The 13,984-nt window shown below is 35.1% G+C and overlaps 1 protein-coding gene across 1 annotated transcript; it reads right to left on the minus strand.

Moving 5' to 3' along the window:
• Positions 1-7,440: 7,440 nt before the first annotated feature.
• On the minus strand, positions 7,441-8,388 carry LOC101445611 (olfactory receptor 14C36-like). The gene has a single exon (XM_004460179.2). It carries the CDS (start codon positions 8,386-8,388, stop codon positions 7,441-7,443), a length of 948 nt encoding a protein of 315 aa, XP_004460236.2.
• Between the last annotated feature and the right edge of the window lie 5,596 nt (positions 8,389-13,984).

A 13,984-nucleotide genomic window follows, 5' to 3' on the forward strand; every position in this document is an offset into this window, starting at 1 on the left:
AAAGTTAGTTTTTTCTAACTATGCTCCCTGGGGGAGTTTTAACTTTTCCACATTTGGAGTCTTTTTTCATTCCCAGAATTTTTCTTCAGATCTTCTCTTGCCATTGATTTTCATCAGGAGGATTCTGGTGGAGCCCACATCTTTTCTAGATGAAATGTATTCCAGGGGAGCCCAGATTTGGGATTCGCATGATTCCTCCCAGCTTCCTTGGGGATCCAGAAGGGGTAGCAAAATGCTACCTTCTCTGGTCTTCATTTGCAAATCCCGGGAGAGCCCCCAAAATGTTGTCGGTGTCAAGAAAGTTTCAATAATTGCATATAGGAAGGCCAGGACTCAGTAATAATTTTGGGAAGGAAAAAAGGGATTTATTTATGACTGGCTGAGTTAGGAGCTTGTCATTCAAAACCCAAGCCCTGAAAAAGATTTTAAGTTCTTTTCATACAGAGGAAGAGGTAGATAGTCCTTTGTTTCAGTGTTCAATAAGCTTGAGTTAACACATATTTCCCACATTCTAGGTAAGCTTTTAGCATGGACTTTATACATTCCAGGTAAGCTTTTAACACATTTGATTTGCATCTTCCCTGAATATTTAAAGTTTATAGAGTTTGCATTGCTAAATTGTTTTTCTCAGACTGGAATTGTTGCCATGTTTACCAAGGCCGGGGCTGCAGCTCACCCAGCTCAGGCTATCTATGAAGAGATGAACTGTCCCCCACCCATACCCTACATCATTATCACTAATATGAACAAAATGATGAACAAACTCATGGAGGTAAACAGTACAGAATAGGGTAATAGGCAATTGAATGTGGTTTGAGAATGGAAGCTGATATTAAAATTACGTAGAATTTTGAATAAGGTTCATTGTAAATGTATGAAATGAATTGAATTGAAAGTAATATATTATAGTGATTATAACTAAGATCTCTGATTCATATATAAGATTATGGTTGAAAGGAAGAATAAAATATGGATTAGAGTGGACTTATTGGTATTCTACTATAGAACAATTGTAGCTCTAGCAATGGAAGAAATTATATCAATAATGTGGAGACACTGGTCATGGGAGTTCATGAGGGCAGGGAGAGGGAAGAAAAGGTGTGATGTGGGGGCATTTTCAGTACTTGGAGTTGTCCTGAATGATGATGCAGGGATAGATGGAGGACTTTATATATCCTGCCATAACCCACTGAATGGCCTGGGGAAGAATATAAACTGCAAAGGAAACTATAATCCGTGTGGCGTAGCAGTGCTCCAAAATGTATTTACCAAACGCAAAAATATTCCACAATGATGAAAGAGATAGTTGATGTGGGAGGAGGGTGGTGGGGTGTGGGGTACATGGGAACCTCATTATTTTTAATGTAACATTTTTTGTGATCACTGTATCTTTTTTAAAAAGACAAATAAAAATAAAAATATATTAAAAATAATGTAGCATCTGTGTAACAGTGATTTTAGTAATGGATGAAGTTTGTGCTTAAATGTTTAAGAATGGTCTTCATTTACAAAGTACTAAGGATATGGAAATATGTGAATAAATTACAACTAATGTACCTTTGGATTATAGTAAACAGTAATATTGTTAATATTTTTGCAGCATTAGCAAAGAAGATATATTAATTCTAAGGAATAACAATAAGGGGGTATAAAGGGACATTGGACTTTAACTTTTGGAGAGATGAAAATGTTCTAAAATTTACTGAGGCAATGCCATATGACAGCACAACTCTGTGATGAATATGAGAGCCACAGAGTGTACAACTTGAATGGATTGAATAAAAAATGGAAATGTATAACACAATAAATCCTGTGGTGGAAGATTGACTGTGGGTAACAGAAAAATATGAGAACCTTCTTTCCTGGACTATATTAAGTTTATAATAATAAAAAAAGGTGTCTGTGGGTGGGTTGGGGGGGAAATACCTAAAATGTAAGATATTGTCTACAGTTAATAGAAATGTTTGATGATGCTTTTACATCATTCATAAGAATTCTTTCACAACAATTCAAGGTACTGTTAGTGGGGTAATATATGGGAGCACTGCATGATGACATGCATATTTGTTTTGTAAGTTCAAAACTTAAACTATACACTTATTGTTTATGGATGTTCTGATACGAATGACAAACTTCAATAAAAAAGTTAAAATGCTGTCAATACAACCCAACAACCCAAAATTATGTTTGCATTCAATGAAATCCAACCAAATTTCAAAACTACCATAATTGTAGAAATGGAAAAACCAATTTCTTGCCATAAACCACTGAATGGACTGGGGGAGAGTGTAAAGTACAATGTCAACTACAATCCATGCAGTGCAGCATTGCTCCAAAATGTATTCACCAAATGCAGCGAATGTGCCACAATGATGAAAGAGTTTCTTGATGTGAGAGGAGTGTGCAGGTGGGCTTTGGGGTTTATGGGAACCTCTTATATATATATTTCTTAATTTATTTCTCTCCCCCCCCCCACAGGTGTTGCTCTCTGTGTCCAATTGCTGTGTGTTTTTCTGCGTTTGCTTCTATTCTTGTCAGCGGCACTGGGAATCTGTCTTTTTTTGTTGTGTCATCTAGCTGCATCAGCTCTCCATGTGTGTGGTGCCACTCCTGTCCAGGCTGAACTTTCTTTCACACTGGATGACTCTCCTTACAGGGTGCAACTCCTTGCACATGGGGCTCCCCTATGTGGGGAACACCCCTGCATGGCATAGCACTCCTTGTGCACATCAGCACTGCACATGGACCAGCACATCCCAGGTCAAGGAGGTCCTGGATTTGAACTGTGGATCTCCCATATGGTAGGTGACACTTTATCCATTGAGCCAAGCTTGCTTCCCTCTTATATTTTTTAATATAACATTTTTTGTGATCTTTGTATCTTTAAAAAAAAAGGACATTAAAAATAAATTTTAAAAAATAATTTGTATGGTAGGGTAAGGGGCCCTGAAGACCTAAACCAATCTTGAAAAAGAATGAAGTTGTAGGACTCACACTCATTGATTTGTAAACTAATTACAAAGCCACAGTAATTAAAACAGCATAGTAATGGCATTAAGACAAACATACATACCAATGGCATAGAAGTGAGAGCTCAGAAATCAACCCTCACATTTAGGGCAGAATGGTTTTGACAAGGCAGCAAAGACTATTTAATTGGGAAAGAATAGTGCCCTCAACAAGTGATGTTGGAGAAAGTTTATCTTCATTTGCAAAAAAATAAAAATAAACAAATACAAAAAAGCACAAACAAGAAGGACCTTATATACCAGCATATAAAAATAAATTCAAAATGAATCAAAGACCTAAATATAAGAGTTATAACTAAAAGAAAATACAGGTTAGCAATTTTAGGACCATTTGTTAGGTAATACTATCCTTGACTTTATGCTAAAAGCACAGGCAATAACAAGAACAAAAAGATAAATGGGACCTCATCAAAATAAAAATCTTTTGATCCTCAAAGGACTTGATCATGAAAGTCAAATGACAACCTACACAGTGGACGGAAATATTTAGATATTACATTATCTGATAAAAGATTAACATACAGTATACATAAAGTCTTAAACTTAACCACAAAAAGACAAACATCCCATTAAAAATTAGCAAAAGAACAGATATCTCTCCAAAGAAGATATGCAAATGACCAGAAGACATATACAAAGATGTTTATTATCATTTGCCATCAGGGAAATGCAATTAAAAACCACCATGAGATAGACTTTTACACCCAATAGAATGGCTGCTATTAAAAAGACAGAAAATAACAAGTGTTGAAGAAGATATGAGAAAGCAGAATATTCAATCATTGCTGATGGGAAAGTAAAGTGGCGCAACTGCTGTGGAAGTCAGTTTCATGTTTCCCCAGGAAGCTAAGTATAGAAGCCTACTTCTATACTTATATATAGGTATATCTAAGATAGAACCCAGCAATCCCATTACTAGTTATACAACCAAAGTACTGGAAAGTCTGCTGGAATAGGTATTTGCACACCAATGTTCATAGTGGAATTATTCACAATTGTCAAAAGATGGAAGCAGCCCAAGAGTTAGTTCATCAACCAATGAATGAATAAAATGTAATATATACATACAATGGAATAGTATTCAATCATAAAAATGAATGAAGTCCTTATATGTGTGAATCTAAAATATATATGACAAGGGAATTCATTGGATTTAGATAAGGGGGAGTTGTTCCTTAATTCACATATAATTTCTATTTAGCTTGATTGTAATGGTTTAGGATTAGGTAGTGTTGATTGTGGTATACTATTGTGACTGTTGTTAGTAACACCGAATTATATAGGTGAAGGTGGCTAAAAGGGGAAACTTTAGATTATGTACAATACTAGAATAAAAGTTAAAAGATAAACATAGGACTGTATAAATGGGTGAGCCCTATTTTAGATGAGAAACTACAGCAATAGAACAAGTATATGAATATTCTTTCCTGAATTATAAGAAATGTATGACACTTATTCAAGATTTTAGTAGTGTGGAATATGGAAAAATATACACCAAATTTAAACTATGGATTATAGTTTATAGTACAGTTTTTTTAAGATTTATTTTTTATTTATTTCTCTCCCCTCCCCCCCCAGTTGTCTGCTTTCTGTGTCCATTCACTGTGTGTTCTTCTGTGACTGCTTCTATCCTTATCAGCGGCACCAGGAATTTGTGTCTCTTTTTTTTGTGTGTGTCATCTTGTGTTAGCTATCCATGTGTGCGGCACCATTCTTGGGCAGGCTGCACTTTCTTTCGCGCCGGGCGGCTCTCCTTATGGGGCGCCCTCCTTGTGCTTGGGGCTCCCCTATGTGGCAGGGCACTCCTTGCACACATCAGTACTGCACATGGGCAAGCATCACATGGGTCAAGGAGGCCTGGGGTTTGAACCACAGACCTCCCATGTGGTAGGTGGATGCCCTATCCATTGAGCCAAGTCCGCTTCCCAATAGTACAGTTTTAATAGTACAATTGTAATAAATATAACTACTCTTTTAAAAAGTACAATTATAAAAACATCATATTATTAATTCAAAAAGTGTTTTACACCAATGCAAATGTGCTCTAGTGGGGCATTCTATGGGAGCTCTGTATTTCATGCATGATATTTCTGTAAACCCACAACTTCTCAAAAAAAATTTGTATACTGTAATGATAAAAAAGAATTGAAGTCAGGGATTTGAATAGATACATGTGAATTGATGTTCAGAACAACATTATACATGATTGACTAAATGTTGAATTACCTTAATGTCTATCAATGGATGAAGTAAATAAAATGTGGTGTTTATATACACACATATATACACAATGAAATATAATTCAGCCAAATTGAATCCTGTGACATTGACGAACCTTGTATACATCATGTTTAATGAAATAAGCCAGAAAGAAAAGGACAAATGTTGTATGATCTCACTAATTAAAAATATTTACAATAAGCAAACTCACAGAGTTGGAATCTAGAATACAGTTTCTATATTCCAGGGACAGTGCTAGAACTAGAGAATGGGGTTTTAGAGTTTATTTTTTGTACAAAATTTCTATTTAGGTTTCTATTAAAGTTTTGGTAATGGATTATGATGATCATAGCATAATATTCTGCATGCAATTAACAACACTGAATTATGTGAATGTGGTTGAAAGAGGAAAGTTTTGGTTTTATGTATGTTACCATACACGTTCGTTTTTAAAAAGCTTTATTTACTTTATTTTTAAATTTATACCCCTTCCCCAAGATATTCCTTTTGTCTGTATGCCCATTTTTTTCACACTTTCTCCAGGAGGGAATGGGAACTGAACCCAGGACCTTGCACATGAGAGGTAAGTGTCCAGAATCCTGAGACACATCTGTTTCCTATGGGCTGTCACATCTGTTGACTTTTAACATCTGCTCATTGCAGTGGGGCAGTGTCATGCTCATTGTGGTGATAGGCAGTATCTAGCTTGTTGCAGTGGGAGGCTGCATTTGCTCATCTTCTTTTAGGAAGCACAAAGATCTAAACCTGGGACTACACATATCATAGGTGGGCACCCTACTGTTTGAACCATACCCACTCCCCAATAGCATATGTATAATATCTTTTTAAAAAATTATGATGCTTAGGGAATGTTTGAATAATACATACCAACACATTAGTGAAAAAAAGAAGAATAGTGTAATGTGCAAGAATGGATGTTTTGGAAATATTTTAATAAACATGGCAATCTATTTTTCCTCCTCTAGAAAGTGCTCTTCCTAAATGAAGATTTGGATAGAGATTATTAATTCTCATATATGAGAAATGTAGTTGAAGTTCCATTTAAATTCATATTTCTATCATTTTCATAATATAATGAAATAATGTATCAAAAACTTTGTGAGTGAAATATAAATAAATTAATCTGATTATTTTCCTCCTGACATTCAGTGTTTAATAACAAAATAAATTATAATTTTTCTAAATGTTCTCACCATACACTGAATTAAATAATGCAAATAAAACTCACTTTGAAAAAGTTTAAAAATATTTCTTCTTCTATATTACAAAAAATAGGAAACCATGCCACTGCTCCCTCTAAACAATACATATAGCACAGATAGTTCCTTTTTTATTAAGATAAAAGATTAAACTTTAATATTATTTCATGAGCCATTTACAGAAGAAATTGTTTACATTTTTCAGAATGATTTAAATAAAAGTTTGAATTTGAACCCTGACTTTATTTCAGAAGGATAGATTTTGCGGAATAATTCAACATAGGAAGAGATGAACATTTTATTTTGGATTTCTCTCCAAAATTGCACATACCCTAATTCTTGAAGCATCACTTTTAAAAGATCTTATCTTTAGCTAAATATCTTTGCAATTTTCTCCTTTAGATCTAGACTTGGAATAGAGTAACTATATATTGATTTTTCTGATCTATTTGTGCAATCAAAAGACAAAATATTTTATTCATAAATAAAATATTCATAAAGAAAATATTTTATTCATAAGGTAAAATATTGTATTCATAAAATATTGTATTCATAAATAAAATATTTTGTCTTTATATTCATAAAGAAAATATTTTATTCATAAGATAAAATATTGTATTCATAAAATATTGTATTCATAAATAAAATATTTTGTCTTTTGATTGCACAAATAGATCAGAAAAATCTATATATAGTTACTCTATTCCAAGTCTAGATCTAAAGGAGAAAATTGCAAAGATATTTAGCTAAAGATAAGATCTTTTAAAAGTGATGCTTCAAGATTAATGTATGTGCAATTTTGGAGAGAATTTCACAATAAAATGTTCATACTCTTCCTATGTTGAATTATTCTGCAAAGTCTATCACTTTGAAATAAAGTCAGAGTTCAAAATTTGGAAATAGACAAGTTAATATTGAAAAACTTAAAACTCTTGTCATTAATATAAGATTGTCTTGAGAGAATTATCCTATTACTTTCCTGAATAAAGCATTCTCTTCATAAGTTTCTTCACAGCCTCTATTATCTGTTTATTTCTTAGACTATAAATAATAGGATTCAATAAAGGAGGAACTATAGAATAGAACATGGAGATGATCATGTCTTGAATTGTGTGTGAGTTGGAGGTTGGCTTTATGTGCACAGCAGCACCAGAGAGAAGAAAGATAGATACTATAATAATATGAGGGACACAAGTAGAAAATGCTTTTCCCCTGTCTGTGCTAATGGGAAACTTGAGCACAGTAAAAAATATGTAAACATAAGACCTGGTAATAAAGGCAAAACAGCCACCAACAATCAAGAATGTAGAGATAAATATTGAAATTTCATTGCTGAAGGTGTTAGAGCAGGATAACTTCAGCAGAGATGGGGTGTCACAAAAGAACTGATTGACCACATTAGACTGACAGAAATGTAGCCAGAAAGTGTTACCAGTGTGGAATCCTGAGAAGACCAGACCACTGAGTACAGAGGCCAGAGTCATCCAGACACAGATGCGAGGGGTCATGATCATAGGGTAGTGGAGGGGCTGGCAGATGGCCACATAGTGGTCATGAGCCATGGAGGTGAGGAACATCACTTCTACAAATCCACAGAAAAAGACCATGAAGACCTGAGATGCACAACCAGCCATTGAAATGGTCCTGTTGTTAGTGAGAAAGGTGGCACAGGCTTTGGGGACAGTGGCAGAAATGTAACACATGTCTAAGACAGACAGATTCCTGAGGAAGAAATACATGGGTGTATGAAGATTCATATCAAGGGTGGTTACTGAGACAATGAGAAGGTTCCCCATTAGGGTTGCCAAGTACATCAGCAGAAATAGCATGGCATGCAGGATTCTGTACTCCCACACATCAGAAAATCTTGTAAGCAGGAATTCATTCTTCATAGTAGAGTTGGAATTTTCTTTGGACATGGATAAATAAAGCAGATAATCCTTGAACAATATGGAGAATCAACAAGAAGAAAGAAATCAGCCCAATTATATTTGCCAATGTATATTTATCCATCTTTATTATTTGCAGTTCCCATTAGTTGTTAGCAAATAGCATAATGTTGTCTTATGGTCCTTGGTTTTCTTGCTCTTATATGTTATTTACAGTGCATAGGTAGCTTGTGTCAATGTTTGTTTAATTTTTTTTCTCACTAACTTGTGAATATTTGTAAGTCAAAGTTTGCATGGGGTAATATTTGTGTTAATATTGACAATTTGATACATACTGATTTTAACAGTGTAACTTCTGCTACATTTATGGGCAGTATTCTATAAAAGTTAACACATCATCATTAGTTGATGAGCAAACAATACCTGAATAAATATAGAAGGCCAATATTGTATGTGAGGCTGTAATCCTTTATCTGCAAACTAGCAGGAAATCATTTTTATCTTTAATCACACCCCAAGACTTTTGATACTGACCTCATTTGGAAATTCTCATTCATGAACACTTTGAACTGATGACCATCTTCTTATTGACTTGTGCTACCGACTTGTGACATTATTAGCAAAATTATTTTTAAAAATTCATATACTAATTGATATTAATTGAACTAACACCTTATTTAATTAGTACATTTTGGAGATGAAACCCTTTCTTTTTCTAGTTCAAAGAATGCTTAATTAAGAATCTACTTTTGAGGGGCGATGGACTTGGCCCAGTGGTTAGGGCATCTGCCTACCACATGGGAGGTCCATGGTTCAAACCCTGGGCCTCCTTGATGGGTGTGGAGCTGGTCCATGCACAGTGCTGATGCACACAAGGAGTGCCCTGCCACACAGTGGTGTCCCCCGCATAGGGGAGCCCCACCTGCAAGGAGTGCACCCAGTGAGGAGAGCCACCCACTGTGAAAGAAAGTGCAGCCTGCCCAGGAATGCTGCTGCACACACAGAGAACTGACACAACAAGATGATGCAACAAAAAGAAAAACAGATTTCCATGCCACTAATGACAACAGAAGCAGACAAAGAAGACCCAGCAAATAGGCACAGAGAACAGACAACTGGGGTAGGGGGGGAAAGGGGAGAGAAATAAATAAATAAATAAATAAATAAGTCTTAAAAAAAAAAGAATCTACCTTTGCATCTAGTTCCTGTGAATACTACAACCACCACGAATTCTAAATCTCTCAGCAATTTGGAGTATTCAGACGAGTTGAATCTCATCTTTTCCCATTGGAATACTCAGAGAACAAAATAGCTTCCTTGTTTTATCTCCCCTTCTTTTACTTGAAAACTTTATCAATTCTGGATGATCCAAAACAGTGTTTTGCAAAACAAATAAAACAGAGTGCAAGGTATAAGCTTCATCCTGGGTAAACCACCTTCATGATCATGACATCCCCCATGGATGAGAATTTGGTTAATTGTACAAATACAAGAATATCATTCTGTGTGCAAGAATGGACATATGTCAAAATTGTGGGGTGGTGGGAAAGTGGAGAAGCATGGAGAAAATATAGTTAATGTAACATATAGCCTATAGTTAACAGCAATATGTATATTCTTGCATCAATGCCAATATTGTACTATGCTAATAATAGGGAGGTATGAAAAATATACCAAATGTATCCTATAAACCATGGTAAAATGTACTAGTCTGATGATATTATCTCATAACCTGTAACAAATGTCCATAATGGTGTGATGTGTTAGTGAAGGGGTGTTGTATGGGAAATGTACAGATATGTATGATTGTTTCTTTAACAACTTCTGGAATAAAAATATATTTTAAAAGGTATGTAGGAATCCAGAGCAGAAATTACAACCCACAGACCTTAGAGGGGAAAAAAAAGGAACAAACAATAGCATTGCAGGAGACAAGTGGTGATGACTGAAGAAAGGTGAAAAGAAGACAAAATTAATAACATCAAATACTCACAAGTTAATGTTGATTAATTATGCTGGATAAACATGCTAGTATTTCTGGTAAAGGTACAAAGTTGTTCTGGATACAAGCAAGGATAAGTGGTCATATTTAGTTGTTATGACAGAGACCTTCGAAGAAAGTATTTTGTGTTCAGTTTTAGTTAAAATTCTGGGAACATAATGGCTGTGTAGAACACCTCTGGGAACTCAGCTGTTCATATAGTTAATAGGAAATGCCCAAGGGTAATGTCAAGTAGATAATTGGCTCTAGATGATGAGAAAGTAGGATGAAAATGAAAACCATGTATAAACATCACTTTTGCATTTTAAAAAATATTAATGTATTTGAACCTGTATATTTCTTCTTCAAGAAGAAGATAAGAGGGTCCCAGGCAGCCTGTATCAAATCCCTAGAAACCAGGTTGGCCCATTCATCCTCAAAGTCTCTGTTTCTGAAATGGAATGGTTTTCACTTATGAGACCAAACTCACAGGGTTTGTTTCACGGAGAAAAATACCCTTATGAGATTTTCTATAATCTCATTATAAAGGGATTCAGTGCTATTTACCAAACTGGTTCTAAAGCCCAGCACACTGCAAAAACCTTTGGGTTATTATCTGGCACTTAATGCTTATTAGAAATACTATATAATGGTATGAGTTGAAATTTCTGTTCCTGTCAGGAAAGCAAAAGACTTTCCTTGTTTCCACACAATACTAGTAATATTTCTTTCATTGATTTCCATTTATATTAACTACGTTCAAAAAGCACAATCTAATTTTTGAATGTGAATTCATCATTTAATCATGCAAAATTTTTAAGTTAGATTTGAGCAGAAGTATATGGGTAATGTACACAAAGAAATATATTTATTTTTTTGTAAGATGTTCCAGATAATTTTAGTCAATCAAGGTGAAACAACTCAATTATGGATGGTTTCTGTCTGGTGAGTCTGAGATACGATTGCCCATTTTTGAAGATATAATTAGTGTGAAGATTCATGCAGACAGAGTTTATGAATCAAAGGGTAATGAGTCCTATATTTTAAATTCTTTTAGAAGTTCTTCAGTAACATCCATAGAACCATTGCTTTTTTCAGCAAGATGAACATCACAGCTAAACTGATTTTGCAAATATATATTTTCTTTGTTTTTTAAAATATTTTTTACTTATTTTTAAAAGATACATAGATTACATAAAATGTTACAAAAAATAAAAGGTTTTTCCAAATGCCCCACTCCACACACCTCCCACACTTCCCCACATTATCAGATTCTTTCAAAAGAAAGAAACATTCTTTCTATTCAATAGAAAGCTACATTCATTGTAATTGATGAACACATATCAGAGCATTGCCACTAACCATGGATTATAGTTTACATTGTAGTTTACATTGTAGTACACTCTCTTCCACTCAATTTTGTAGGTTATGGTAGGATATATAATGACCCATATCTGTCATTGCTATGTTACTCAAGACAATTCCAAGGCCTGAAATTACTTCCATATTACAACTCTTTATCCTTCAGCACCTTCAGGGGCCACCATCTCCACATAAATGATATAATTTCTACCATTGCTAGAATCACAATAAGTCTATAGTAGAATACCAGTAAGTTCACTCTAGTTCATATATTATTCTCCAATCCTGAGGACTCTGTAATGACAATGCCTACTCCGCCTCAATTTGAGAGGGGATTCAGTCTCATAGAGCAGATAGATGGGCCTCTCTTGCTTGCATTTGTAGATTGTCTTCATTCCTTCATGTGGTGGTTTCCATGTTAGTTGTCTGGGTTGTCCTGGGTGAGTCTACACCCTGACATATCCCTTCACTGCACAACACAAGCTTTATGATTATTTTACATTGAAATATATATTTTTTGGCCCACTATGAAGTTTATTTTGAAACATGCACTAAATGCATTGGAATTGGTGAATAACAGGGGTAATTGGCAAGCCAGCATAAGTAAACTAAGCAGTTCAGTGATGCTGTTCTCCAGATTTTACCTATCTTATTTCTTGCGGAAAGAAATCTTCAACATAGGGATACTATAGGGTTGGACTTTGCAGGCTTGAGGGGGGATAGGTTTGGGAGAATGAGTCAGATGGTCCATGGAATTGGCAGGAAGGCTGGAGAAGCAGTTTAACATGGAAGATTGCCAGGTATGTGATTGAAACTACAGTGTTGAGAAAATTCTTTAGAAAATATAATAAGGAAATGTTACTGGTTTAAGCTGTTTGACAGAGGGCTTCTGGCACAGGGTACATCTGGGGCATTCTTCCAGGGAGCATTCAAGAGCTCATCTTGTCAGAGTGTGTTATATCAGTGAGTGGAGACCCATATAATAAGCAGGAAGGTGTTACACCTCATCTTTGGGAAGCGTTATGTTCTCAAACAGAGGGGAGGGTGTCTCTTGAGAGCAAAGTGACTCCCAAAGTGGAAAAACAGACTAGAGTTTCAAGGCTTTATCATTGTTGCAAGTATATATGAATCTTGTCCTTCAAACAGTGAAATGTGGGTGTTACTGTGGACCCTGAGAGGAGGGATAGAGAGGAAAAAAATAAATGGAAGAGGGGGTAACTGAGGGTCAATGGAGTATGCTAAAAGATCATGCAGTGATGAATATAAGCCATGTTAAATTTCACCAAAAATTTATAAAAGTGTATAGTCTAAATTGTAAACCATAATGTAACCAAAAAATTAAGGAAAGTGTAAAGTCTAAAATGTAAACCATAATGTAAGACAAAATGAATCATGGTTAGTACCTGTGTTTCAGTATCTGTACATCAGCTATAGCAAATATAACATCAACATGTTAAAACATCATGGTTGGGAAAGAGGGAAAACTGATTGATGTTGGGTATATGGGAGTTCCCTATACTGTATATATGACTTTTCTGTGATATAAAGCTTTTTAGAAGACAAATTTAAAATTAAAATACAAGAAGGTTTGTCAACACTGGGGAAGTAATACAAGAGATTGCCTTGCCACTGTACATGCATGGCAACACCTATTACTGTGATGAATGGCAAAATGTCATAAATTTTATGTTATTTTTCATTTTTCAATACCCCAATTTATTTTTACTATATTATAGTTTTTCTAAATTATTATGTATTCTATTTCTAATCTTTAAGACTTTCAATACTATTTCATTTTTCTACTAATTGAATTTGGCAATATATTAGGTTTCATCTTTGAAGAAGTTTTGGATCACAGAGGGGTTCAATTATAGCAGGAGAGGAGCACTGGTGTGAGGTGTAATTGAAGGGGGATGCATGGGTGGAAGGAAGATCTGGACACATATATAGGGTATGTAGATATGTTCAGATATTCATTGGGTCTTGTCATAGTGGATACAGTTACACATGACAATTGAGGGAATGCTTAGTTCCTGTGTGGTGGAGCTCTGTTGAATTCACCAATGGGATAGCTACAATCCCACAAGTGCAAGGGAAAAGACCAGTGAAGAAGGATAGTCCAATTATGTGTATTTGATATTGACAACTATTTTTATAAACCTGCGTGCTTCAAATTTCCACTAGGCCTAGAGTTGCAGGGTGTAATGTGACCACTCTCTAAGCCAAACTCAGCATGTAAATGCATTACCTTCTACCCAGCATGGGACATGACTCCTTGGGATG

The sequence above is a fragment of the Dasypus novemcinctus genome, chromosome 16 (assembly GCF_030445035.2).
Source record: "Dasypus novemcinctus isolate mDasNov1 chromosome 16, mDasNov1.1.hap2, whole genome shotgun sequence".
NCBI lineage: Eukaryota > Metazoa > Chordata > Mammalia > Cingulata > Dasypodidae > Dasypus > Dasypus novemcinctus.